The 25,169-nt window shown below is 42.0% G+C and overlaps 2 protein-coding genes across 2 annotated transcripts; one reads left to right on the top strand and one right to left on the bottom strand.

Annotated features, from left to right (window-relative positions):
* Positions 1 to 4,327: 4,327 nt before the first annotated feature.
* glrx3 (glutaredoxin 3) lies at positions 4,328 to 6,081 on the bottom strand. Its single transcript, XM_061776727.1, has one exon. The coding sequence runs from the start codon at positions 6,020 to 6,022 to the stop codon at positions 5,051 to 5,053; it is 972 nt and encodes a 323-aa protein (XP_061632711.1). The 5' UTR covers positions 6,023 to 6,081; the 3' UTR covers positions 4,328 to 5,050.
* Positions 6,082 to 7,143: 1,062 nt separating this feature from the next.
* On the top strand, positions 7,144 to 24,511 carry bag6 (BCL2 associated athanogene 6). The gene is made up of 25 exons (XM_061776726.1): positions 7,144 to 7,295; positions 8,531 to 8,618; positions 8,693 to 8,810; positions 9,863 to 10,071; positions 10,155 to 10,226; positions 10,639 to 10,761; positions 11,483 to 11,688; positions 11,778 to 11,910; positions 12,380 to 12,580; positions 12,691 to 12,910; positions 13,097 to 13,144; positions 14,519 to 14,862; positions 14,942 to 15,014; positions 16,187 to 16,512; positions 17,767 to 18,037; positions 19,118 to 19,287; positions 19,506 to 19,559; positions 19,648 to 19,756; positions 20,221 to 20,345; positions 20,459 to 20,593; positions 21,760 to 21,816; positions 21,939 to 22,148; positions 23,321 to 23,428; positions 23,513 to 23,659; positions 23,908 to 24,511. The coding sequence occupies exons 2-25, from the start codon at positions 8,538 to 8,540 to the stop codon at positions 24,001 to 24,003; spliced, it is 3,636 nt and encodes a 1,211-aa protein (XP_061632710.1). The 5' UTR covers positions 7,144 to 7,295; positions 8,531 to 8,537; the 3' UTR covers positions 24,004 to 24,511.
* The last annotated feature ends 658 nt before the right edge of the window (positions 24,512 to 25,169 follow it).

The raw sequence follows: 25,169 nt of genomic DNA on the forward strand, positions 1-25,169 counted from the left end.
TTTTTAAGAACAAAAGGAATTATTACAGGAACAAACTCCTTTTTTTTCCTCTGAAAAAAGTCTTATTTTTTATTATTATTTTATTTTTTATATTGTAAAATTACTTTTCCAGAATATAAGGCATAATGTTACCAGAATAGGCGGCACGGTGGCCGACTGGTTAGAGTGTCAGCCTCACAGTTCTGAGGTGCGGGGTTCAATCCCCGTCCCCGCCTGTGTGGAGTTTGCATGTTCTCCCCGTGCCTGCGTGGGTTTTCTCCGGGCACTCCGGTTTCCTCCCACATCCCAAAAACATGCATTAATTGGAGACTCTAAATTGCCCGTAGGCATGACTGTGAGTGCGAATGGTTGTTTGTTTCGATGTGCCCTGCGATTGGCTGGCAACCAGTTCAGGGTGTACCCCGCCTCCTGCCCGATGACAGCTGGGATAGGCTCCAGCACGCCCGCGACCCTAGTGAGGAGAAGCGGCTCAGAAAATGGATGGATGGATGTTACCAGAATAAAGTTGTATTTTTCAAATTCACTTGTTAAAGTATGACTTTCTCCCATTCGTAAATTTTGATTTTTATGTCTAGCTCTTGAAAAAAATACAGCTTTATTCTCATAAAATTATGACTTTTCATCCCAAACAAACCCATCTCTGTTCTTGTTAAGCTGATGCCTATTTTATTGAAAATAATATTTTATTGACATGACATTACGATTTTTTTCTTCTCCAAAAATTGTCATTTCTTATCGTAACATTTCAACTTTTTTTCTTGAAAATAAGCAAATGTTTTATAGCTATGGCGTTTAGGGGAACAACATTTTTTTTTGCATAAACACCCTCTTATTTCTTTTTCAAGTGGGGTAAATGGATGGTTGTTTAAGCCACCTGTCATCAAAAAGAATGACTGACAATTTAAAAAAAGTTTAATTTAACTTTGATCATGTTGAAAGATTAAGATAAGATTGGAACACTGATTTTCTGTGGTCTGATAGAATTTTTTTTACGACAATAGATGCTTTTTTTTTTACATTCTTGCATGACTGGAAATCTCACTTATGCGATTTGGTTAACACTAATGTTTGATTAGACTGATGAGTATGTGAGTAGGGGAAAGACGGCCCAGAGAATCTAGTTTTCTAACATTAACAGGACCACTGACATACATTTAAAAACTGTAATTTGGCAGATCCAAAGATTAGGAAGCACTTTGAGCATTTAGATTGTTGAGTCCCTCAGGGCTCTATTCAGGGTCCCCTCTTATTTTTGATCAATTGTGGTAAATGGATGGTTGTTTTAATTCTCTAACACACAAAAACAACGACAGACAGATTTTAATCAAGTTCAAAGATTTAGATGCAATTTAATTATTTAGTTTGTGGGGTCCCTCAAGGCTCTTCAGGGTTCCTCTTATTTTTGATCAACTGTGGTAAACGAATGGTTGTTTTAGTCATCTGAAATTAAAAGGAATGACTGACACCGATGGAATTTGACGCTGATCATGTTCAAAGTTTAAGATAAGATTGGAGCATTAAGTTTATGGAGACTTTCAAGGCTCTCTTTAAGGGCCCCTTTTATTTAAAAAAAAAATCCTGTATGAGTCCCACAACACCAATGATTTGTGGACAACGCCCTACTTTGGAGCTCAGCGTCCTCTTCCAAATCTCTATCACGTGGTCTATTTGCTCTCACCCGAGAGATGAGTCAAGAGTTTCACCTCACATTACGGCCGTCTCAATGGGGCCTCCCCCAGCATCCAGGCGACTTTCTCCTAGATTATGTAAATGTCACCAGCTTTCTCTTTACTCATCTGTGTCAAGCACTCGTGCTTACACAAATAAACACAATAGACGCCTACATCGTTCACAGCGGCGGGCTTCCTGTTGCTGTCCCTGCTGAAATGTTTTTTTTTTAAATTATGACGCACACAGGTATGACAACGTTTTCCCATCTCATGGGATATTGACAGAAATAGGAATACTTGTATTAATAGCACATTGTTTTCTTTAGTAATATTTTTTAGTTTGATAGTACTTTCACAATATTAACAAATAAATAAATACATCTGGTGATTCTTGGGGGCGAGCTCCAGCACCCCCAAGCATACCCCCACCCCCCATTACCCCCTCAGTTGTACAGTACAGTGGCGATACGAGTGACCTTACTTGTCCACTAGCTTAATCCTAACTAATAATCGGAAACTCCATAGATGCTAACAAATAGCATCAGAGTCATAGTGTTTTAACCACAAAAGTAATTGATATTTGAACACAAATGGTGGAGCAACATATGTAGACATATAATATACTCACAGGCATGTTTTATTCTCTCGGGTAAAAAAATGACTAATATTACTGCTTTCCATGTTTTCTGTGTCTGTATTGTGCTGCCATTGACACAGAGACCAGAAGGAGCAGCACAATGTCCAATGAATTGAAGCCAAAAAAAATTATTAAAAACTGTTTCATTCTTTACATTCTATTTCAGTGTCATTTATGTATGTTTTTATAAAGTACAATATTAGAGTCCTATTTTTCGTATTAAAAAAAACATTACAACTTGCTGTATTACATATCACAAACAGTTTAAAGTAACTCCTTAAACTGCTGACCGATTCTTTTTCCTACGGCCAATGTGTGTGATAATTTTGTGAATTTTCAAACAGGTCATTCGGTTTCTTTTGTAAAAAGTCTGATTTTGCAGAAAAATATAAAACGAACATGACACCTTTTTATTATAGCTTTTCAGAGATGAAAAAGAAAATGTTAAAGAACTATAAAATACATTTAAAATACTTTACTGACAAGTCTTTGTTAAGGCAGTGGGAGATGCGACCAATAGTTAGAATGGTACCAACTCTGTCTCAATTTGAGCCATTAAAAACCCTGTTATACTTTTTTTTTTTTGCTATGTTGTATGTACAGTCGTCCCTTTCCTTATCGTAGTTTACTTTTTGCGGTTTCAGGGTTTTGCAGATTTTTAAATTGTACATATGTAATTTTAGATCGCTGTAAAAGATGGAGAGTGTCCAACGTTTTGGGATCATTTCACACTTTAAAAAAGAAGATAAAGTGCAATATCTCTACTCCAAAGCAGAGCTGGCTTACACCACTGCACATCTACGGTAAAGTAAGCATCATTAGCTAATTTAAAATAGCCAAGCATGGCTTGTTAGAACGAATTCTAATCCCTCCACATGTGGTCAAGGATTGACAAGCACATTCATACACATGGCCACAACTGATGCCGAATGACTCAAAACACTCAGACTGACTAATTGAAGAGCCAGTTAACAGCCAGTCAACTCTACACTCCCATTCACTGACTCCCACATCACTCACCAGGCCAGACAGATGGTAAGAAAACAAACATGGAACAAGCACATTCATACAATAGCTGCACGGTCACGAATGATACCTAGGGACTCAACGCCCAGACTGGTTAACAGTTAGCGAGTTAACACCAAGCTGCAAACCTGAGCTCACGACAGCCAACTATACACTCTCATTCGCTGACTCGCATGTCAATCATCAGGTCGGGTCCCGCACTTAAAAGCCACACATATTCAGAGTCACAGATACTACAGTGTAGAATATGAGGATGGCGACCCAAATTGACAAAGTTAACAGTAGCATATATTATATCAGTATCACCACACTAGTGGGACACTTTTATTGCTCGACTCTGCACACGTGTTTTTTTAATGTCCTAAATGTATGTACTGTATGTATGTGTATATTTTATCATAGTGGCTGTTTGTTGTTATACGAGAGTGGCTCCAACTCCCGGAGACAAATTCCGTGTGTGTCTTGTAGCATACTTGGCCAGTAAAGCTGATTCTGATTCTGAAATGGGATCCAGCACACACCTGCCGCCATTTAAATTGCTTCTGATTAAGCCCCAGAATTAAGGTACAGAGCATATATACAATTCTCCCAAAGACTCAAATAAATGCCTGTCAATTATCAAAACTCTTTGGGGTGAATTGATGACAGAGAGGGGCTTTTGAAATTATTAGTATATATATACTTTTTTAATATTGATGAATGAAGTGGGGTGAGAGATCTGCAGCAAAGGGCACTTTCCCCCCCCCCATCCATCCATGGCAACGGGACAGGTGCTGGAGCACTACCTAGTGGCTATGTCTGTATGTGCCTGCATTTTTGTATATTGTTTATATCCTTGAAAAAGTCCTGAAATTATCAAGCAGTGTGGAATGCGTAGGATTAGGACCATTTCTTATCTAGCGTTTTGGTTGTGTAGTGTGTGTGGCCTTCATTTGTGTGTGTGTTTGTTGTTATCAGTGGTAACAAGTATCCAAGCACAAAAACAACCCAAGAAAACATTTTATATTTAAATTTTATTTATGTATCCAGTGCCAAAGAGTAGTAGTAAAGCTGTAACATCCTACAGACATGGTGAGTAAAAGTGAAACTGATAGCTTCATCATGCTATCAGTATGAGTTAGCCTGTTTTATTTTTGATGGCATTCTAGCACATAAGTCACAAAACTCTGCTACAGTAATACCCCACAGAACACATACCAGTGCAGAATTAAATCGCTCTTGTTTTTGATGTCTCAATGTCATCAAAAGTGGACAGACTGTTGCAATTTCGGTACAGATTTAACCGAAATACACAAAGTAAACTCCACATGATTTGCTTGAGCACTGCAGGCCAAATGAAATGTGACAGGCCAAGTGAACCTCGCATATTTGTGTTTCAGCATTCAAGGTTTTGTTTTAAGAACATGTCCTTCGTTATGAGTTTAAAATAGCTACCTACTATTGGAATCAAAGTCAAGAAAAATAGTTGGTTTGGAAAAGATTTTTCAACAAAATATGCTCTACAATGTCATCGTTATTCAATGTAGGTACAGATTTTATTAAGTAACACTGTTTCTTTTCTTTTTAGGTATGCTTTTTGTTTTCATGTAGTTTTATCAACAACTTTGTAAATTGGTGCCAAACAAAATACGTCGCTCGGCCAATTTGGTCGAGATTTTTAACCACCAAACGAAGTAGGACATGGCTTGCGGGCCTTGACGTTTGACACGTGTCTGCCCTAAGAATCCCCCTTGAGCACAGTGTGCAGCTCGCCGCTCTCCTGGAGCTCCTTGACAATGTCCAGACCCCCGATGAGCTCGCCCTTCACGTACAGCTGCGGGTAAGTGGGCCAGTTGGAGTAATTCTTGAGCCCCTGGCGTACCTCGTCGTCCTCCAGGATGTCGAACGTGTCGTAGTCCACCCCGGCGCCGTTCAGGATCTCCAGGATCTGCCGGCTGAAGCCGCACCTCGCCACATCCTTGCTGCCCTTCATGAACAGTATCACCGGGCTCCGGTTGATGGTCTGCTTGAGCCGGTGCTCCAGGGTGAGCGCCTTGGGGCAGGCGCTCTCCAGCTCGCCGGACTCGGCCAGCTCCTTGACGATGTCCAGGCCGCCCAGGAGCTCGCCGTTGGCGTACAGCTGTGGGTAGGTGGGCCAGTTGGAGTAACTTTTGAGACCCTGGCGCACGTCTTCGTCGGACAGGATGTCGAATGTGCTGAACGGGATGTTTCTCTCCCGGAGGAGGGCCACCATCTGCCGGCTGAAGCCGCAGCGGGGCTCCTGCGCGGTGCCCTTCATGAACAGCATGCACGGCGCCGCGTTGATGAGCTTCTTCAGTCGCTCGTTCGGATCTCCCGGGGCTCGGTCGGGCTCCGAGCCTCCGCCAACAGCTAGGCGCTGGACCTTCTTGACGAGTTCCGGAGCGTGCGCCCCGTCCACCCGGTCCACTTGTACGCCGCCATTGAGGAGGATGAAAGTGGGTACTGAGGAGATGGCGTACTTCTCCGACACTTCCGGCAGCGCTTCAGCCTCCAGCTTGACAAACGTGGCGTGAGCGTGCTCTTTGGCCAGCTCGGCCATCACCTCGTTCATCTGGGCGCACTGCGGAGCCCACGACGCCTGGAAGTGCACCACCGTGAGCCGGGAGCCTGCTTTAGCCAGGAAATCCTCCAATTCCGCTCGAGTTTTGGCCTCCACGAAGTTCGCCATGTTGCTTCGAGCAGTGGCACCGCTTCCGGTCTTCTTCTTCTTTAGTGAGACAAGCTAGCTGACGCAACTGTGACGCATTTTGACTTCTTGTTGAAACTGAATAAATGTGAATATAAAAGTAAAACTTAAACATTTCACATGCATATAGGCTTTGTATTAAATGTGTTTATTTAAAAATTAATTGGTTCACCATGCTCTCCGAGCAACTGTGACACAATACTGCCCCTCTCTGTTCATTTGCCGTTTTGTAACCATTGCAACTTCTTTCCTTGTGGCGATTCTTTTTTACACTTGTTTGAGTTGAAACGAAATTCAGACAATTAGATTAACAACGACAATTTAAATATCGCTCGCGTCTATACCATTTGCATTAATCGTTTTTATTTGAAATGTGAAATTACCTGGTTCTGAATTGTGATTGGTTCGCCACGTCCGAGCACTACTTCTGATCTATTTTTAATTTAGACTTTTAGCAACGCATACAATTTCTAGAGTATGAACATTTTAATGCCTATAAAAACTGTACAAAGCAATAAACAGCATACTATAGTGTAAGAAAGGTCGATAGGCTGACGCAACTGTGACACAATGCTACCCTTTAACGCCTTTAACTTGTAGCGACTTTTTGTTCTTTACGAACAAAACAGTCATATTGATGTATATATATCAATTGTCAGAATATATATATTTCTTGCATCTGTTTATATATTCCATCCATCCATTTTCAACACCGCTTATCCTGGTTAGGGTCGCGGGGTGCTGGAGCCTATCCCAGCTGACTTCGGGCGAAAGGCCGACTACACTCTGAACTGGTCGCCAGTGAGTCGCAGGGCACATATAGACACGGACAACCATTCGCACTTACATTCACACCGTCACTGAGTGGGAACTGATCCCACGCTGCCCGCACCAAAGTCAGGCGAGTGCACCACTACACTATCAGTGACTCTGTTTGTATATTAACATTTCAATAACGGTTCTTACAAAAACAATTGGACATTTTTTTTAATAACACGTACAATTTGTAAAGTATGAAACTGTATCTATGACAAGCGTACAGCAAATATTACTATTTAAAAAAAAAAGGCAAAATTATACAATCGCGTGGAAATTCTCATTAGTTTCCTGTCTCGGTCTTACGTCACTTCCTCATACCCCGGCAAGTGCTACCTAGCTCGAGACGCTAGCCGGAAAGCGTTTGGAATTTGATGATAAGAAAAAGAAGTAGAAATAGCAGAAACAGATAAGTGAAACGCGCAGAGTCACCATTAAGGTAATTTTTCGTTTTCTTTGTACGCCACAGTCATCGCGGTCATAACATGTATCTTAACATTAAAATAAACAACCTAAGTTGCTGCTTAACGTTAGCTCGGGGCTCGCGCCTGCTAGCTTCGATCTCCGTTAGCTATACGCCGAGGCGGCGGCTGGTGTTATACTCCTACAACGTGTGTCTTTCAGGCCACGTTTGAATAATATTAGTGTTGGTTTTACAGCCTAGAGTATCCTGCTCGGCTAGCTAGATACATATAGAACGTCAACATAGTACAGATCTTTGATAACGGCGATGATGCAAGTGGCAGCTGTTTTAATAGCGCTTTCTGTTTACTTTTTTTTTTTTTTTTTATGTAGTTTTAGTTAGTTTAGTTTTTGGTTTCGTCAAGTGAATTTTCCCTTATGCATGAATAATGTATTTATCTACTATCGAAAATGATTGACGTAACGAATCATAACGAGCTCATCCCAGTTGTAGAGGAATGTAAAATGACAACCTTAGCTCAGGCAAGATTTGGCTGCGCATAATTTATATTGTGTGGTCCTGAGCTTTAAAAAAACTTTTAAAAAATGTGACAACTTCGCAGCCATGCCATGAACAGTCAAAAAAGACAAAGGGTGAGAAGGCTTTTGACAATACAACCAGGAAACCTGTTGATGCTATTTTTTAATGATAAAAATACCTAAAATAATTATTATACAATTACTTCATTATATGAATGTAGACATATTGGCTATTTCAGAAAATATATTTTTTTTCCCCCTCAAGAGTACATTTAATTATATTTATTTATACATGTGCTGCCTGCTGTGGCATGTTAATTTCTTGTTTTAATCTCTAATTTTAATCGATCAATTTGTCTGTCCGTCTAGCTATTTATAAATTATTCTGCAGGGTTGGACCTCTCTGTGACACCATAAATTCATTAGGCAGCCATTACATACTGTACTTTTTTTTTGTCCTGTTCGGCTGTTATGTCAAGCAGAAAGGAGGATCTGTATCCGTTTTATGCCAGAACAGTTTTACTGTGTCAGAGTGGAGTTTTTTTAAAATGCCGGCGTGGTTTCTTAGTATTGTAATGGATATTTATTGAGAATTAGAGTCGATCAGTCAAACAGAACAAGGTTTCTAGAGGGGAGTGAGAAAAGAAGACATACTGTACTTCTAAACTGTTACTATGTGAATGTCGAATATGAGCCTGCCGATATGTTTGTTAACCTATTGGTTTGTTCCAGGAACACCATGGAGGAACAAAGTGCAGACATAGAAGTGACTGTGAAAACATTAGACTCTCAAAGCAGAACTTACACTGTCGGTGCTCAGGTAATTTGAAAAAGTAACTGAAAGATGGATTTTCAGTTCATGAATGGCTTGATCAGATTTTTTTCCTCCTATAGTTGACTGTGAAAGAGTTCAAGGAGCACATTGCGTCTTCTGTGGGCATCCCCATTGACAAACAGAGGCTGATCTACCAGGGCAGAGTCTTGCAGGATGAAAGGACCTTGGCAGACTACAGTGAGTAATCCTCTCCACACATTGTATGTCACTTCACTGAGCACAATTGATAAAAAAAACACAAAATGTAACTCTATCCAATACAGGGGTGAGTCTTCACCGGTCTCACGATTTGATTTAATGTCACGATACGGTGCATATTTCTTATATTAAGCTACTTGGTTCTACAGTATATCCTCTTTATCCTTAAACATTAAAATAAAGGTAAAATAAACTAAATAAATAATATGGGCCTAGCCTACTTGCAATGTGAACATGGTTAAGTTTAAAATACAGCATGCTAATAGTACAGTAAATAAAAGGTATAAAATCAAAACGAGCACCAGGCACAGTGCTATTTCTGAAAATCCAAAAGCAATGTTAATTAAACCAGCTTAACAAAAAAAAAAGGGATCTAGGGCTGCAACGATTCATCAAACAACTTGAATAGTTCGTTTACAAAAACCTTCAAAGCAAAAATCTCTGCCTCGAAGCTTGGCATGGATCATTTTTTAAAACAGCCTTTTACTGCAGTTCCGTACACCACTCTGTGTAGACATAAGTTGGGGCGATGGCGGTGAGCCAGGAGGAAAGAGTCCGTAAAAGACAAGAGACTGTCCAAACTTTGGGGTCCTTTCATGGTTAAAAAAGAAGATAAAGTGCAATGTGTACTCCAATAGTACATTTTTAAGATTGCCAACACAAGATAATGTATCGATGTTGGCTAATTTAATATAGCTTAAACATGTTGCCTCGCTAGTTGGAACGTATTGTAATACCCCTGGAAGTAGACAAAAATAATACCTGCATCTCACACACACATTTTGTATTGGTATTTATGTTTAATAAGGCAAACTCGCTTTTTTTCCGGATTACGCTAATAATCAATGGGATAATCGCAAGAATTATCAATTCTAAAAATATTCAACAGGTGCAGCCCTTGTCAATACAGTATAATCCATTATGGTCTGGCCTCTGCATCGAAACCTATGCCTTAATAACTGCATGGAAGTGTATCGATTAAATGATTAATTTTAGCAAGCCTCCTCCCCAACGTTTCCTGTGTGATGCAGATGTAGGCGGCAAGGTGATTCACCTGGTGGAGCGCGCGCCCCCTCCGCCTTCCCAGCCCGGCTCGGGGTCAGGCGGCACCTCTGCCGACGGCTCGTCGTCGGCCCAGGATGGGGCCCAGCCGCCTCCGCATGATCGCAATGCCAACAGCTACGTCATGCTGGGCACCTTCAACCTCCCCGTCAACATCATGGACCCCCAACAAATACAGGTACACGCTGCAGACGTTTTCAGTTCTCCTGTTTCTTTTTTCCCCAGTTTTCGGCGTCGACATTTGTTTTCTACCACGTTTAGATGTCGGTTCAGCAGATGGTGTCCGGCATGGGGGACAATGCGAGGAACGCCAGAGTGACGACCAGCACTGGGGTAAATCACAAGTCACAATGCTGGAATAACGTCTAAGGCCCAACAGTTCTTCCAAAAAGAGGCTTCAAACTGTTTATTGCCACTCCAAGTTGAAGTCAAACTAAAAATAAAACAAAGAGAATTACATTGTGTACTTAAAACAACCACATTGCCTTAAGTCTACTTAGCTTAATGCTAACAAACAATGCAAAATGCAATGAACAGCTAACAAATAACATTTATGTGCTGGTGTTATAATGGTCTAAGCGACGGATGGTTGAACACAAACTGTTCATCTACACACGTAGACTGAAAATATAGTAATATTCACAGTCATATATTTAACTTCTGCAAAAGAATGACTGATGTTCCTGCCATACTGAGTCATAGCAGTTGTGAAACTTTTTGTCCTCGCCCACCTTTTCCCTTTCAGAGCAATGGATCGGTGAACGTGCACATCGACATGGATCAGCCGGTGCAAAGCGAACCTCGGCTGAGGCTGGTGCTCGCTGAGAACATGCTGAGGGACATCAATGATCTTATCGAAAGGATGGAGGTGAGACCCCCGGTCCACCTCGCTTCAACGGTCCCTTACTCCCTCTTTCGTGCAAGTTTATAATAGCTTTGGATTCTTCATTTAGTTTTAGTTTTGCTTTCGTTTTGGCTGTTTTGGGTTTCCATTTCAGTTATTTTGCGTTTGTTTGTTTGTTTTTTAATATGACGCATTTGTCAGGTGCAGTATTTAAGTTCCCTATGAGCTCATTCACTACCAGCCGTTTCCAAAGCAGAATTCTTCATACTGCCAGCAGTTTTAGAACATTTTGACTGACCTTTCAAGACCCACAGAATATTGTGTTCCGTGACAACATAAAAGAAAGAGTACACTCTCTTCTTTCACGAGAAAGTTTTTGTTGGCAAGTTGGCAACGAACTGGTTGCCAGCCAATCGCAGGGCACATACAAACAAACAACCATTCGCACTCACATTCACACCTACGGGCAATTTTAGAGTCTCCAATTCATGCATGTTTTTGGAATGTGGGAGGAAACCGGACTGCCCGGAGAAAACCCACGCAGGCACGGAGAACGTGCAAACTCCACACAGGCGGGGCCGGGGATTGACGCTTACCCGCTAGAAAAACGTACTTGACGCATATATTCTTCGGTGGCCACATTAAACTGTTGGATTCCAGTTGATGAATTTCAACATCCACATCAGTGAATGTGTGAAGATCCAACTTTCAATTTGGTCAATTTCTGCATTTGTGTCTCTTTCAGGGTCGGACAGCCGACCCATCTGTCCACGCTCAAAGAGAGACTCCGTCCGCCGTCGTCCCACCACCTCCCTCATCCTCGTCCACCACCTCCACACCGTCCCCCTCTGCTCAGCCCATGGACACATCCCCTCCTCCTGTCACACCACCACCTCCGCCCACCACCTCTTCGGCACCGTCAGAGGGACCGACGCCTCAACCTGGACCCAAGTGAGACTCCCATACGCTCATGTTGCTGCTCATAATTGGCTCATTATGTTGTGTTAGAAGTAAATCTGTCATTATTTTGCTTTCGCTAGTCATCCCAGCCCGGCCGAGCTGGCAGAGATGTTGTCAGAATTACGGCGGGTGGAGGAGAGGCTGCAGCCCTTTGTCCAGAGAGCTCACACCATCCTGGAGACGGCCACCTCCGCAGAATACAACAACAACACAGTAGGATTTAAACACACGCACCTGCAAGTCATACTACTCTATATGATTGAGCATGAGTGACTTCCACCGGGGTCCTTTCTTGTCAGAAAAACGGAATGAGAAAATGATTCCACTGATGAAGTCTGTTTTTACCAGGATTTAGTCGTTAGTCGCTTTTTTTGAAAAAAAAAAAAAAAAAAAAGCTGCTAGAGCAGTCACAAAAGTGGCTAAATATAGTTATCAAAGCGCTGAGCTGGCAACGCTATGTTTTTGTTAACTACCTCCTATCGATTTGCAGCGAAGTTGTTAGTGAAGGCAGTACACATCAGTGGGGATGTGCTTTGAAGTACCGAAGCCACAAAAAAAAAAAAAAACATCCTGAGTAAAAAAACTGTTTCATTCATCAAAACAAATATTCAAACATGAAGAAAATCATCATTAAATGGCGTAATTGCCCAGCCCTAGCCCAATGTCTTCTCTACATCCACAGGAAAGAGAGGACGACCAGCAGACGCTGGTCCTCACGTGGGAGTGTCTCCGTCTCCTGGGAAATGCCCTGGTGGCCTTGAGTGACCTGCGGCTGAACCTCCTGAGCCCTGTGCCACGCCACCTGCACGTGGTGCGGCCCATTTCCCACTATACCGTTCCCGTCACGATGCCCGGCACCGTGCACCACCACACCCCCATTCAAGTAAGCCAATGCGATTGTTGCCATTTCAGAGCAAGCATTGGTGAGAAGTAACCAAGTGCAAATTTGCGGTATTGATTCCGAGTGACTCAAGCCCGAGTTTCCCCCCGCAGATGAACCTGGGTGCCACCATGTCTGCCACGGCCAACGGCACCGAGGGACAAGCCCCGCCCGCTGGCCAGTCGGAGCAGGCAGGTCAGGGACAGACCTCTTCTCCACAGACTTCCCCGTCCAATCAGCAGGCTGGACAGGGACAGGGCCAGGCTGGCCCTCGCGTCATCAGGATCAGCCACCAGGCAGGCCCGGTGGTCATGATGCAGATGAACACGGACGGTGTGTTGTCCCCTACCTGGCACTGATTGAATGTTTCAGCATTTGCATGGTTAAATCCTTTTTTCCTTCCAGTCCCCCACATGATCAACTTAGTGGTAATGTCAATGCTTGTGTTTCTTGTACAAAAATGAACATTTAGTGACATTTATGCGTGTGTGGGTTGGTTGTGTGTGGGTGTGTGTGTAGGCACAGGCCCGAACCCTGCGGCTGGTCATCAAATGCCAGGACAGCCAGGTAAAAATATATTTCCTCAGCCCAAGCCCCCCTTTCACACTGGCTAATCAAAGCTGGCTTTTTCCCGGCTCACTGTAAGGTACCAATGCGAGATGAGGTTCTTGAAGTCAAATCACAAATTTGCAGGTTTGTGATTTGTAGTATCTGGCGTCACAGAGGAAATCATTATTTTTTTATTACCGTATTTTCGCGACCATAAGGCACACCGTATTAAAAGTCTCAGGGTCTATTTTTGTAGTTAACACAGACATAAGGCGCACCCACCGTATTATTGGGCGCAGGCATGGTAAAACATGCGCTCGCTTAAAACATACAGTAGCATGCATGCACGCTAAATCATGTTTTTAAAAAGGCAGCGGGAGCAAAACTGAGTTCGGTTGTACTTTATTGAAGTATTTAACAATGTACTCACGTTATTTTTTTGATCAATCCTCATCCACAAATCCATCAAAGTACTCATCTTCTGTATCCGAAATGAACAGCTGGGCAAGTTCTCCATCAAACATGCCGGGTTCCCTCTCGTCATTGTCTGAGTCAGTCTCGTTGCCGGGGCGTAAGGGTGTCTCTTCGTAGGTGCCATTTTCGGGGGTCCTTAGCCAAACAGATGTTGTTTTGTACAATGCACATACCGGCGCTATATACCTACTGGGGGCGTCCCTTTAGCGTCCTCTTTCACGCGCACCCTTCCCCCTTTAATGTCCGCATGCTGACCTCAGTCACGTCCGCCTTTCCTCTATATAAGCAGCGTGTCGGCAGGAAATGCTCCCAGTCAGTCAAGCGGAGCGCTCATCAAAGTCACACAACAACATTTACAGATTTTGGTACTTGGTGCACACATAAGGCGCACCGCATTATAAGGCGCCCCGTCCATTTGGAGAAAATGTAAGACTTTTAGTGCGCCTTATGGTCGTGAAAATGCGGTAATTGTATTTAATTACTATTGTTAAATGATTTGTTTTAAATAAAAGATACACATACAGTTAACATTTTTTATTATATTGTTGGTTGCATAATTATATCTAATTTAACCGTGGCATTTTAATTGATTTCAATGGGGAACATTGGTTTGATTTATAAGTGACATGAGTTAGGAACTTGGTCACGGAATGAATTTAACTCATAAGTCAAGGTACCACTGTTCATGTGTATATTTTATAAATAATAATTTTCAGACCAATTTATCAGATAATTTCTCGCGACACACCTGATGCTCTTTCACGACGCAGTAGTTGGCGAATCCCTGCCATACCCACAGGACGGCGATTTGGTAAAAAGGTGGAAAAAGCTGACTTAGATGGCCAGTGTGGGAAGGGGCTTCAGTTTTGACACGCGTGACAAAAAACTGGTTTCACTCAGGTTTTTGCCTCCCCTTAGGTGGTCTTCCCCCGGACTTCATGCGTAATCTCATGCAACAGATCACCCAGTACGCCACGGCTGTGGCGACCAGCGCCGCCACCACAGGTCAACCGATCCCGCCGCAGCCCACTCCTCCCGGTTACGGCTCCACGGCCAACTCCTCGGCCACCACCACGGGTCCTAACACCCCGACCACCACGCCCACCGCGCCGCCGCCGCCCCCTCACGCTGGCCCCCATCCTCAGGCCAGAGTAGTGTTCACCCGGCCGCCCTTTGCTCCCAACATCCCTCTTCCGGGGTTTGGCAGCCGAGGGACTACCATCAACCTGAGAGCAGCCATGCCGGGGCAGCAGTCGGGACAGGTGCGAAGAATTATTTGGTAATTACTAGCAAGCTCACTAATTATCACTATCACTAATTATTTAATTGTCTTGTTTATAGACGTTCAACGCTGCTGCTGTCAACCAGATGATTAGCGCGGTTGTTGGTCAGCTTCTGATGCCAGGACAAATGGGCAAGTTTCTACACCCGATTGAATAATTTTAAAGGACATGCATTAGGCCTTTTTTTATTTTGTTTTACAATTTAAAACAGTTCCTAGGTGTCTTGATAACATGTATGGGACATGCTTTTGTCAAGATACCTCATAGATGAAGAATTATAGCAAACCTTTTGTCAAATTAAGTTAATCTTTAAAGTTTATAGTGCGTTTTTGGTTCACCTCTAAATTTCACCCAAAAACCCAATACAGTGGTGCCTTGACACATGGGTGGCCTGACTTACGAGTTTTTCAAGATTTGAGTTGTCGTTCTGCCAATTATTTATTTTGGGTGGGTTGACTTGGAAGCAAAAAGAAGCAATATGAGCGCTGTATGGTGGCAGTGACCTCAACTCAACTTGCTTCACAACAAGTAGCAGTTTGGCAGCTAGTGAACAATTCTTCTTTATTGCCACCCCTAGTTAAAGTTTACTATCAAACTAACTTTAAAAGAAAGATAATTTGTTTTGTATTTAAAACAGCCACATAGCTTTGCCTTAGGAAAGCTAACAAGTGCTAACAAACATTGCAAAAAGCCATAGAAGGGCTAATTAATAGCATCAGTGTTGTAACACTTTGAGCAGTAAATATTTGAACACCAATGGTGGAGCAACACGCGTAGACAAATAGTATAACAATACTCGGGGGGGGCAAATATTCTTCATCCTCTGTGACGAACGACTAATATTATTGCGGCTTACTGAGGAGCTGAGACCGCCTCCTTACAATTTAGATGCGTACATCTGCATTATCCTGCCCCGAGGTGGCCAAGTACGCACACATCAGAAGGAGCAGCAAAGTGTTCATTAAATTAAAGCAAAAATGTGGCAAAACTGTTTAATTCGTTACATTGTATTTAATTATGTAATTACTGTATGTTTTTGGTACATATACCATTACAGAGTGCTTTTTATCTTATAAAATGTTTTTTTATTTTTTTAGGCTAGAATGGATTAATGGCATTTCTATCTATTTCTTTGGGAAAAGATAATTTAAGATACAAGTGTTTTGAGTTACTAGCGTGGTCAGGGAACAAATTAAACGCGTATCTCAAGGCACCACTGCATCCCGAATGTTTTGGGAATCATGTATCTGCCCTTTAAAGTGAAAGATTGCTGTCTGCCATAAAAAATTTCTCTTTTCCCCAGCTGGTCAGGCGGCTAACACCTCTTCGTCCTCCACTTCGACCTCCACGTCCTCCTCCGCATCCTCTTCCACCTCCTCCCAAACGTCATCCACCACCTCATCCTCCTCCTTCTCCGTCTCGAACGGCGACGCCAACAATGCCAGCCCGCCGAGTCAGCCCGAGGGCAACGGCGGCGAGCAGGCCCCGCCGCCCGAGATACAGCCGGACCTCGGCCAGATGCTCAGCTCCCTGCTCGGCGCCAGCGGCCAGGCGGGGGCGCCCTCCATCACGGTCACCACCTCCACCATTCCCAACCTCATGCAGGGAGTTGCCGACTTGATGCAGCAGGTCAGTGCTTTTTTTTCTTGGCAATCGCACCATGTTGTTTGTGGTTCAATTAAATAGTATAGTTGTTTGCCAATAAGTATGTTGCATTATGTTTGTTGAAGCGAGTTGTCCAATTCCATCTAGGTTAGCTGCCTCACTACAAATACTTATCTTAGATTTTAGATTTTTCTGATGCCTTTTAATTTTACTCTCTATTTTGAAACAAATGTGTAGTCCTTTCTTTGTCAAAATATGCTTGTTACTTTTTTCAACCCCCGTGGATGACGACACAACGTAAAAATGATGTAATAGAGAGGGCTAAAGTCAACCGCAGTTGACTTTTTTTCTTGATTGGTTGACATCTTGGTGTCTAATAAGGCATCAAAAATGTGCAGCAGCAATGTGGAGGAACGTGAACAAAAACAAATTGGTCAAATACAAGAATGATTCATGGCGAATGCATTGTCTTGTGCCAACCTAAAAATCACCAGTTTCTGACATCCCAAAAATCTGTCTATTCTGTAATTTTCCAGTTCTTATTTTTAGCAAATTTAGCATGTTGTAATTATACTTATGTACTGAAGTATGTTTCAGAGGCTGTACTTTTTCTCTTTTACTTAAAGTCCTTTTAAAGCTAAAATAAATGTTTTATAAATTTGACACTGCAGACGCCAAGTGTATTAAATAAAACTTCAACATTTTGAAAATCAAGCCATTTTACCATATATTTTAGAAAAATGGATGCTGGTTCATCTAGCATCTTTCGTATGCCGAAACATAACGCATAATTACATGTTTGAGCCGCAAAATATATACGCTTGAAGTGTCCCACTGGGTCATTGCAGGGCTTTTCCACGCCGTGACAATGAGGCACTCTAATGCGGCCATGGCTGCCATTGGCCCTGTCCACATGGTGGCTGTCATGTTGGACAAATACAGTGTATATATAAATATATACCCCTATCTTCCACCTTCTCTGTGATGTACGCACTCACGGCATACAACGAGGCGCTCTTTAAGCTATTCAGTACTAAATAGTTTGCTGTCTTTGCATGCTTTCAGCAACATATATTCAGAAACAAATCTCATAATTAACTTTACAGGATCCTTAAGTAGTAGAGTGAGATCAGTGCTTCTGCTTTGTGACTTTTTTTTTTTTAACACATATATCTGTACTTTTATTGAAGTAGAGAGCATATGTACTTTTTCCACTTCCGTCAGTGAGCAGCTGGCTTTAAGAGTCCTTTTGGTGCCCCATTCCATTCTCATTTCCAGGCCTCGCAGCCCATCTTCTCCCAGCCGGCTCCACCTCCGCCCCCCGCTGGCACCACCGGCGCTCCCAACGCAGGCTCCAATCAGACGTCAAACCCTGCGGCGGCGCCTGACTCCCTCAACCCGGAACCCTTCATCGGCATCGTCCGCGGCGTCCTGACCAGCATGATGGGTTCCCTGGGCCAAGCGCAGAACGACACTGAGAGCATTGCACAGTTCATGCAGAGGCTCTCGCAGAGCACCAACATCTTCATCAGTCCCGAGGAGCCATCTGGTAGGTGACACAATTGAGTGTATTTGAGACATATGCATCTCCCCCCCGCACTATTTAAGACAGTTTCCGGGTGTCTTGATAAAAGGTGTCCCAAAATTCAAATACACAGAGGCTAAATAGTTACAGCACACTTACCATTCACTTGTCACACTGGTTTTGGGAGCGGCAGTTCTGTTGCATAGAAATGCAGATTACGCCTTTCGTTCCCATGATAAGGTTCAATACAAATTTTAATAAATTAAAGAATTACATATACAGTACATTTAGCACTTTTACTTAATTGTATTAAATAATTATCTAATTGTAATTTAGATATGTGAATGGATAATTATGAATAATATTTAAAATGTGTTTAAACTAATAATAATAGTAACTAATAACATTTTAACTTAAAATAAGGCTCAATGATTATTATTAAAATACAATATAACATACATATTTTAGCATGTATTTGATAAAATAATTGGTTAATTCAATGCAACTAAAATCTAAATAAAACAAATGCATTGTATTATTTCTCAAAATACATTTTTTTACGGTAATTTGTTTTCCCTCATCTATAAATGACCTGGCCCATCCAGTATGTATGTTTTTTGTATTATTTTGATTATGAAATAGTTCTTTTTTTAAATAGAAAATATACAAATATTTAATCATTTAAAACTAAAACATTCTAACTTAAAATGACACTCAATAATTAGTACCATAATAAAATAAAACATGCACATATTAACATTTATTTCATGAAATAAATGGCTAATTTATTTTCACTGCATTAATTATAACTGTTAAAACATGAGGGAATTATTTTATTGCTCAAAATAAAAAAACCTTTACTGACACTTTTTTTGTTTTTGTTTTTTTACCTCATCTAAAAATGACCTGGCCTATCCGTCTGTTCAAATGTTTATAATAATACAATTTCAAAATGATTATTATTTAATTAATAAAATAATTACATTGAAATGCATTTTAGTGATTTATTAAATTTTTTACATTTGAAATTACCTTGCCCATCTTTCCCATCCCTGGCGGAGCAGATCCATTTAACATCCCTCGGTCTGTGTCTGTTGTGCTCAGGGTTCTTCGGCGAGCTGCTGATGCTGGTTTGCCAGACCTTCACCATGTCTGATCTGGTCATGCTGCTTCACGGCCATCACCAGCCGCTGGGGCGCATCCAGCCCCAGCTGGCCCAGTTCTTCCGCCAGAACTACCTCAACGGCCGGGAGCCCACCGATGCAAACATCGCCGTCAGTATCACTCCTTCTCAGCTCAAATTCCTTTTCAGTTATTTATTTTTAATAGAACATTTACACACACATTACGGGGCAATATTTCAAGCACTGCACAGTATGGGAGAAGAGGGAATTACGGAACAAATTAACCAACAGAAGAAGACAAAACAATAGATGAGAAGTCACCTTTTTAGTTCATGAATGAAGTAACAAAAATTAGTTATCCTTCCCAGGCCGCTGCTGAAACCATCGTGCGAGACCTGGAAGAAGACATCACTGAGAGCTTTGTGAGTTAAAGTTTTGTTTTTTTGCGTTAGGCGTTCCTTGTCATGCAGTCTTGCGCTCACGTGCCTTGTTTTTGACGGCCGTACACAGAGGGAATCCTCGGTCACTGTGCTGGAGGGCGTGGACGTGACCCAGACCAACATGTCCTTCTTCAGACAGCAGTTGACGCACATCGCCACGCACATCCTACGCTGTACAGGTGCACTTCATTTGTGTAGCTGTTGTTAGCTGGTACTTATTGTTCATTTAACTCTTAGCGGCTATCACGTGTACACGTTTGTAAGTAGATAAATGTAATGTGTGACATGTAAGATTTAGCATTTATATGGTCTGAATTTGTGTAAAAAAATTCATAGTCTTAAAAAGCATCTGGTAGTTTTGGGTCATTTTTGTTTAATAAGGTTGAGTTGCAATGTGACAGGAGAGTTCTGTTTTCAGACTTGCATCAAGATGTTTAGTTCTAAATGTGATGTAAGGCTTTTTACTTTATTTTACGGTTTTTGTGAAATATAGGCATGGGTGATTCAATCCAAGAATTACAATAGATTGATTTATTTTTTTTGGCAGTAATTCAAAATTTTCCCCCAAGATTGGTTAATTAAAAGGTGTGTATTAAATTCAAATTTATTTTTGTCTGTGTCTGTCTGTCTGTCTGTCTCCCAGATGATTCTTTCGGGCCTCGTCTGCTTCAGTTGTGCAACCAGGCTCTATTTGAGTGTCTGGCTCTCAACCTGCACTGCCTGAGAGGAGACCAACGCGCTTTGACCACCGTCATCAACCACCGCATCGTACGTCAACCAAACGCCGCTTCTTCCACTTGACTATTTTCTCTTTTCTATCCATCTTCAATCTGGTGGTATTTTGGGTTCGCGTTTGTCTTTGTGTGTGCGTGTACTTCCAGCGGAGGATGTCGAGCGACATCAGCCCCAGCCTGCTCAACTGGATGACCAGCATGATGACCATGAGGCTGCAGTTCATCCTGGAGCACCTCCCCATCACGCAGGAGCAAATCCAAAATTACATTGTTTACACGCAGGTAAACGCCACCACTGCTTCGGGGAATTTTAACCTCATTTCCTGTGTTTCGATTCTGTCGAAAGCCCCTTTCACTCTACCCTTTAACTATCCCCTCAACCAATCATGAGAACTCATTAAGAAAGCAAATAGACCATTTGGTAGACCATGTTTTTTTTTGTTTTATAACACTTTTTTTGACTGTAAAACTCAAGGAAAGGTTTGCTGCTGCACTCTAAACAGATGAGATTTCGTGGTCATATTTCCATGAATTGAACCCCCCCCCCAAAGCAATGACAAAAATACAGTGAAACTATTATACTTTAAACTAGTTCTTTAAACTAGTTTCCTTGCTGTTTTCTCATTATTATACCTTTTTAACCATTTAGTGACATCGGAATCATTAGAGCCCTTTAAAGTGAGATAGCAGATTAGGTAGATCCTTTCCCAGATGACTTTGAGCGACACGAGCGGTACACCCTCCCCAACCAATCGCAGGGCATTTTTTTGTAGTAAATGGAAAAATAATTTTCGGATTAATTAAATCCATTTTGTTTTCCATATCGCTTATCCTCACTAGGGTCGCGGGTGTGCTGGAGCCTATCCCAGCTGATTCTGGGCGAAAGGCGGTGTACACCCTGAACTGGTCACCAGCCAATCACAGGGCACATAGAAATATAGAAACATAGAAAAACATTCACTCTCACATTCACATCTACGGGCAATTTAGTCTTCAATTAACCTACCATGCATGTTTTTTGGATGTGGGAAGAAACCGGAGTGCCTGGAGAAAACCCACCCAGGCACGGGGAGAACAAGCAAACTCCACACAGGCGGGGTCAGATTTGAACCCGGATCCTCAGAACTGTGAGGCTGATGTGCTAACCAGTCGCGCACCGTGCCGCCACTAATTAAGTGAAACCGGATAATTTGATGATGACCTCACAGCACAATGTTTGGGAATCACTGCATTCAAGAGTGTGGTATTGTCATTTTGTGCTTAAACTATATGGTGGATTTACACCTTTCTCTGCAGTTTTTGGAACGTAACCCCAGCGATTACACTATTGTGTGCCTTCGTAATCCACAGGTCACATGCTGTATGTCGAGGAAGCTCGTCCCATTAGATCCTGTTACGTTGGCCATCTTAAATGCTCATAAATAATGTATCACATTTTCTTTCTTCAGAGGGATCAGTCTACTGCCACCGACACACAGGACCCAGAACGGACACAAAGCACAACGGTAAACCGCCTGTGTCCTTCTCCTTTCGAATGCATTACCTGCGTGTGATATTTAAACTTGTGCTTGACTTTGCCTTGCTTTGCCGCCCGGTTTCCTACTCCCCCTCTTCGTGCCCCCCAAAGATGAGCGACACCCTCTCGCCGGCCGCCGCCACCACTGCCGAGGAGGCCATGTCCGTGTCGTCGTCGCGGGAGATCGGACCGCCGCCCGCTGACCTGGGCGCTGCGGGGGGGGCGGCGCCATTGGGCGGCGACAAGGCGGCGGTGGGGGCAGAGGGCACCAGCGAGGACTCTGCTAGAGAATCTGAAACCTGGGCGGCCACCGTTCCCCCTGTGAGAACTTTTTCTTTAATTGGAAGGAGATTAGTTGTTTTTTGGTTTCGGATTTTGGAAATGAGTGGACATTTTGTCAATGATTGGTTTGAATAGAAATAGCTATAGCCCTAGGGTGTGCAAACTTTTGTGCTCAAGGCTGGGGCCACATTTGATTTTTAAATTGGATAGATGGGCCACATCATTCATAGATGAAGTTTTTTTAAAAAGGTTGTTTATTTTTGAAGTTTTTATTGTATTACTTAGAATGTAATGGCAATTATAACAATGATTTAATGAATTTTTTAGAAAATCCACAATTTTACCCAATATATTTGCATTTTGTTACTTGCAAATGCACCTATTTGCAAATGTTGTTTTTTTTGTGGGAACCCATCCTCTGTTTGTTCGCTGAAAAACATACCCATTCGCTATTTACGTGCTCAGGCCAAAGCCATGTCTAATGTTGTGGTGCCTTGGTTTTTGTGATTAATCTGTTCCATAAAGTCTGTATAAAACCAAACCATACAAAAAAACACAACAATTGTTCCCATAGGAATTAATGTAAATCCGGTGTGTCCATCCCAGACACCCAAAAATATTAACAATATACATTATATAGAGAATATCTATAGTTTAATAGAGAAAACAATGTGAAGTCATTACAGATGACTAAAAAAAATGATGAATGAACAGTAAACAACGCTATTTATCGAACATAATATTGACATTCAAGCATGGTCCCCATGACCATGTTATAGTCTGTTAGCATCCTTTATTGGTTTAAAAGAGAAAAATGGTCGAAAACCAAAAATGGGGGCTTATATGAAAACTGAGGTTCCACTTTATAAAAGAATTGCTTTGGTGGCATCTTGTGGTATTTTGCTTTCAAGGAACTATTTTGATGTGAACGGGAAAGCCTCATTTATACAGCCATAGCCCTGTCTAATACAAAAGAATGCTTTGCCGCCATCTTGTAGCATATTTAGGCAGTCATAAACCTTTTCTCGCATGGATCTTCTCTGTGTACTCTGGCTTGATTCCACATACGAAAACTTGTATGTTATCCTCAGAAAATGGACGGCTGCATAATTAACATCAACGTAGTTGAAGTCCAATAAAGATCCCTGCTCTTACCAGATGCATCCATTTCCTTGTTAGATGCTGATTTTGCTTCTGGTCTGTTTTTGCAGGAGTGGGTGCCCATCATCCGGTGCGACATGATGACTCAGAGGAAGATGAAGGCGCAACCACCGCTTTCTGACGCCTACTTGCACGGCATGCCGGCCAAACGCAGGAAGGTGAGCGACGTCACTTTTGTAGTGAATTAGCGCGTTGTCAATTAACCTCCCTCGTCACTGCATTGCGTGCTTATTTTCTCTCAGACGGGACTGGGCGGCGGGAGCCTCGTGTCGCTCTCGGACGCCGTGAGCCAGGCGGCCAGGACGGCAGGAGCGAAGCCCATCACGTCCGCTGAGCGTTTGCAGGAAGAGCTGGACGCACCCGAGCTGAGGGAAGCTTACTCAGAGCAAGTAAATGCAACGCTCACTATTTAGCTAAAACGTCTGAAACTATCACTTTTATGAGTTAACGATGAACTGCAATATAGCGGAGGTTCACTGTCATATACTGTATAAAAACCCTATTTAGTGATTAGGGAATGATGAATGATCGACTGCGTTCAGAGTCATACGCTCATTCCCTACTCCCTAATCACTAGACGGGGATATTTTCGGAAACTATCTAGGACCACTACATAAAAATTTGTCTTTCTGCTCAGGTGAAAGCAGACATCAAAAAGCGAGTGCAGGATGACGGCGACTTCAGCGCTCAGCAGTTCCCAGACACACACAGAGCCTTCTTGTCAGACTCATAGTACGCTTGTCGTCGTGGTCCTCGCCGACACCCCATTCCCTCCACCTCCTTCTCTTCTCCACTTAGTCCAGTGCTAACGACAGGATGCTAATAGTGCCTATTTATTATTGTTCTGCTCCCAATTGTTCTCAAAATTCTGATTTGATTTGACTGAGGCCGCTTTAGTCGCTTTTGTTTATTTTTGTGTCCCCGCGCTCCCTTTTTGTTGATGAGCCATTTTTGACTTGAGCCGTCTTCCTCTCAGCCGTCGCTCGAGACTCGTTTCGTACACAAATGTACAGTAAAACCTTGATTTTAAACAACCAAATTGTCAAGCTATTTTACAGCGTAGACAAAAAAAAATATGAATTGCTTGTTTCAAATGTGTTGCATTTTGCCACCAGAAGGCGCCACAGTATTCCAGTTTTGCGCTCTCCAATGCTTGTCAACTTTCATGGGACGAACATCATGTTTTTCGTACATGATTGTACAGTAATGCTTAATAAAAACATTGATTTTAAAACAAAAAAGCATTGCAGTTCTTGTCACACATTGGTTTAAAGTATATATCTTTTTTTTTTTAAATCTAGTTTCCAACTGCAAACCAAGATGCTGGTTTTGTGAATGTTATGGCTACATTGGAAAGAAAAACAAATTACACTACAAGATTTAAGTTACATATTTTTTATACTAGTCGTAATTATTTTAAAAATATATTTTTCAGGTTAAAATTCTAAAAAGGAATTTGTAGATTTTAATTGTATTATCAGAAACGAATCGTGGATTAAAAATGTTTTAATTTTCAAAAATATATATATATATTTAAGTATTACAAAAAAGTCCATTTTCAAGGGAGTTAATATATTTTTGATATAGAGTATTTTATGTATTTTTTAGATTAGTCGTATTATTAACAGAAGTCTTTTTTTTTTTTTTTTTTTTTTAGTATTTTTTTTTTTTAGATTAAGTCCTAATTTTAGGGGAAAAAAATCGAGACTAAAAATTTTATTTGAGATTAATATGAGAAGCAAAGCTCCGCCTGTGTGGAGTTGGCATGTTCTCCCCGTGCCTGCATGGGTTTTCTCCAGGCACTCCGGTTTCCTCCCATGTCCAAAAAAACATGCGTGGTAGGTTAATTAACGACTCTAAATTGCCTGTAGGTGTGAATGGTTGTTTGTTTCTCTGTGC

This window comes from Phyllopteryx taeniolatus, chromosome 6 (assembly GCF_024500385.1).
Source record: "Phyllopteryx taeniolatus isolate TA_2022b chromosome 6, UOR_Ptae_1.2, whole genome shotgun sequence".
NCBI lineage: Eukaryota > Metazoa > Chordata > Actinopteri > Syngnathiformes > Syngnathidae > Phyllopteryx > Phyllopteryx taeniolatus.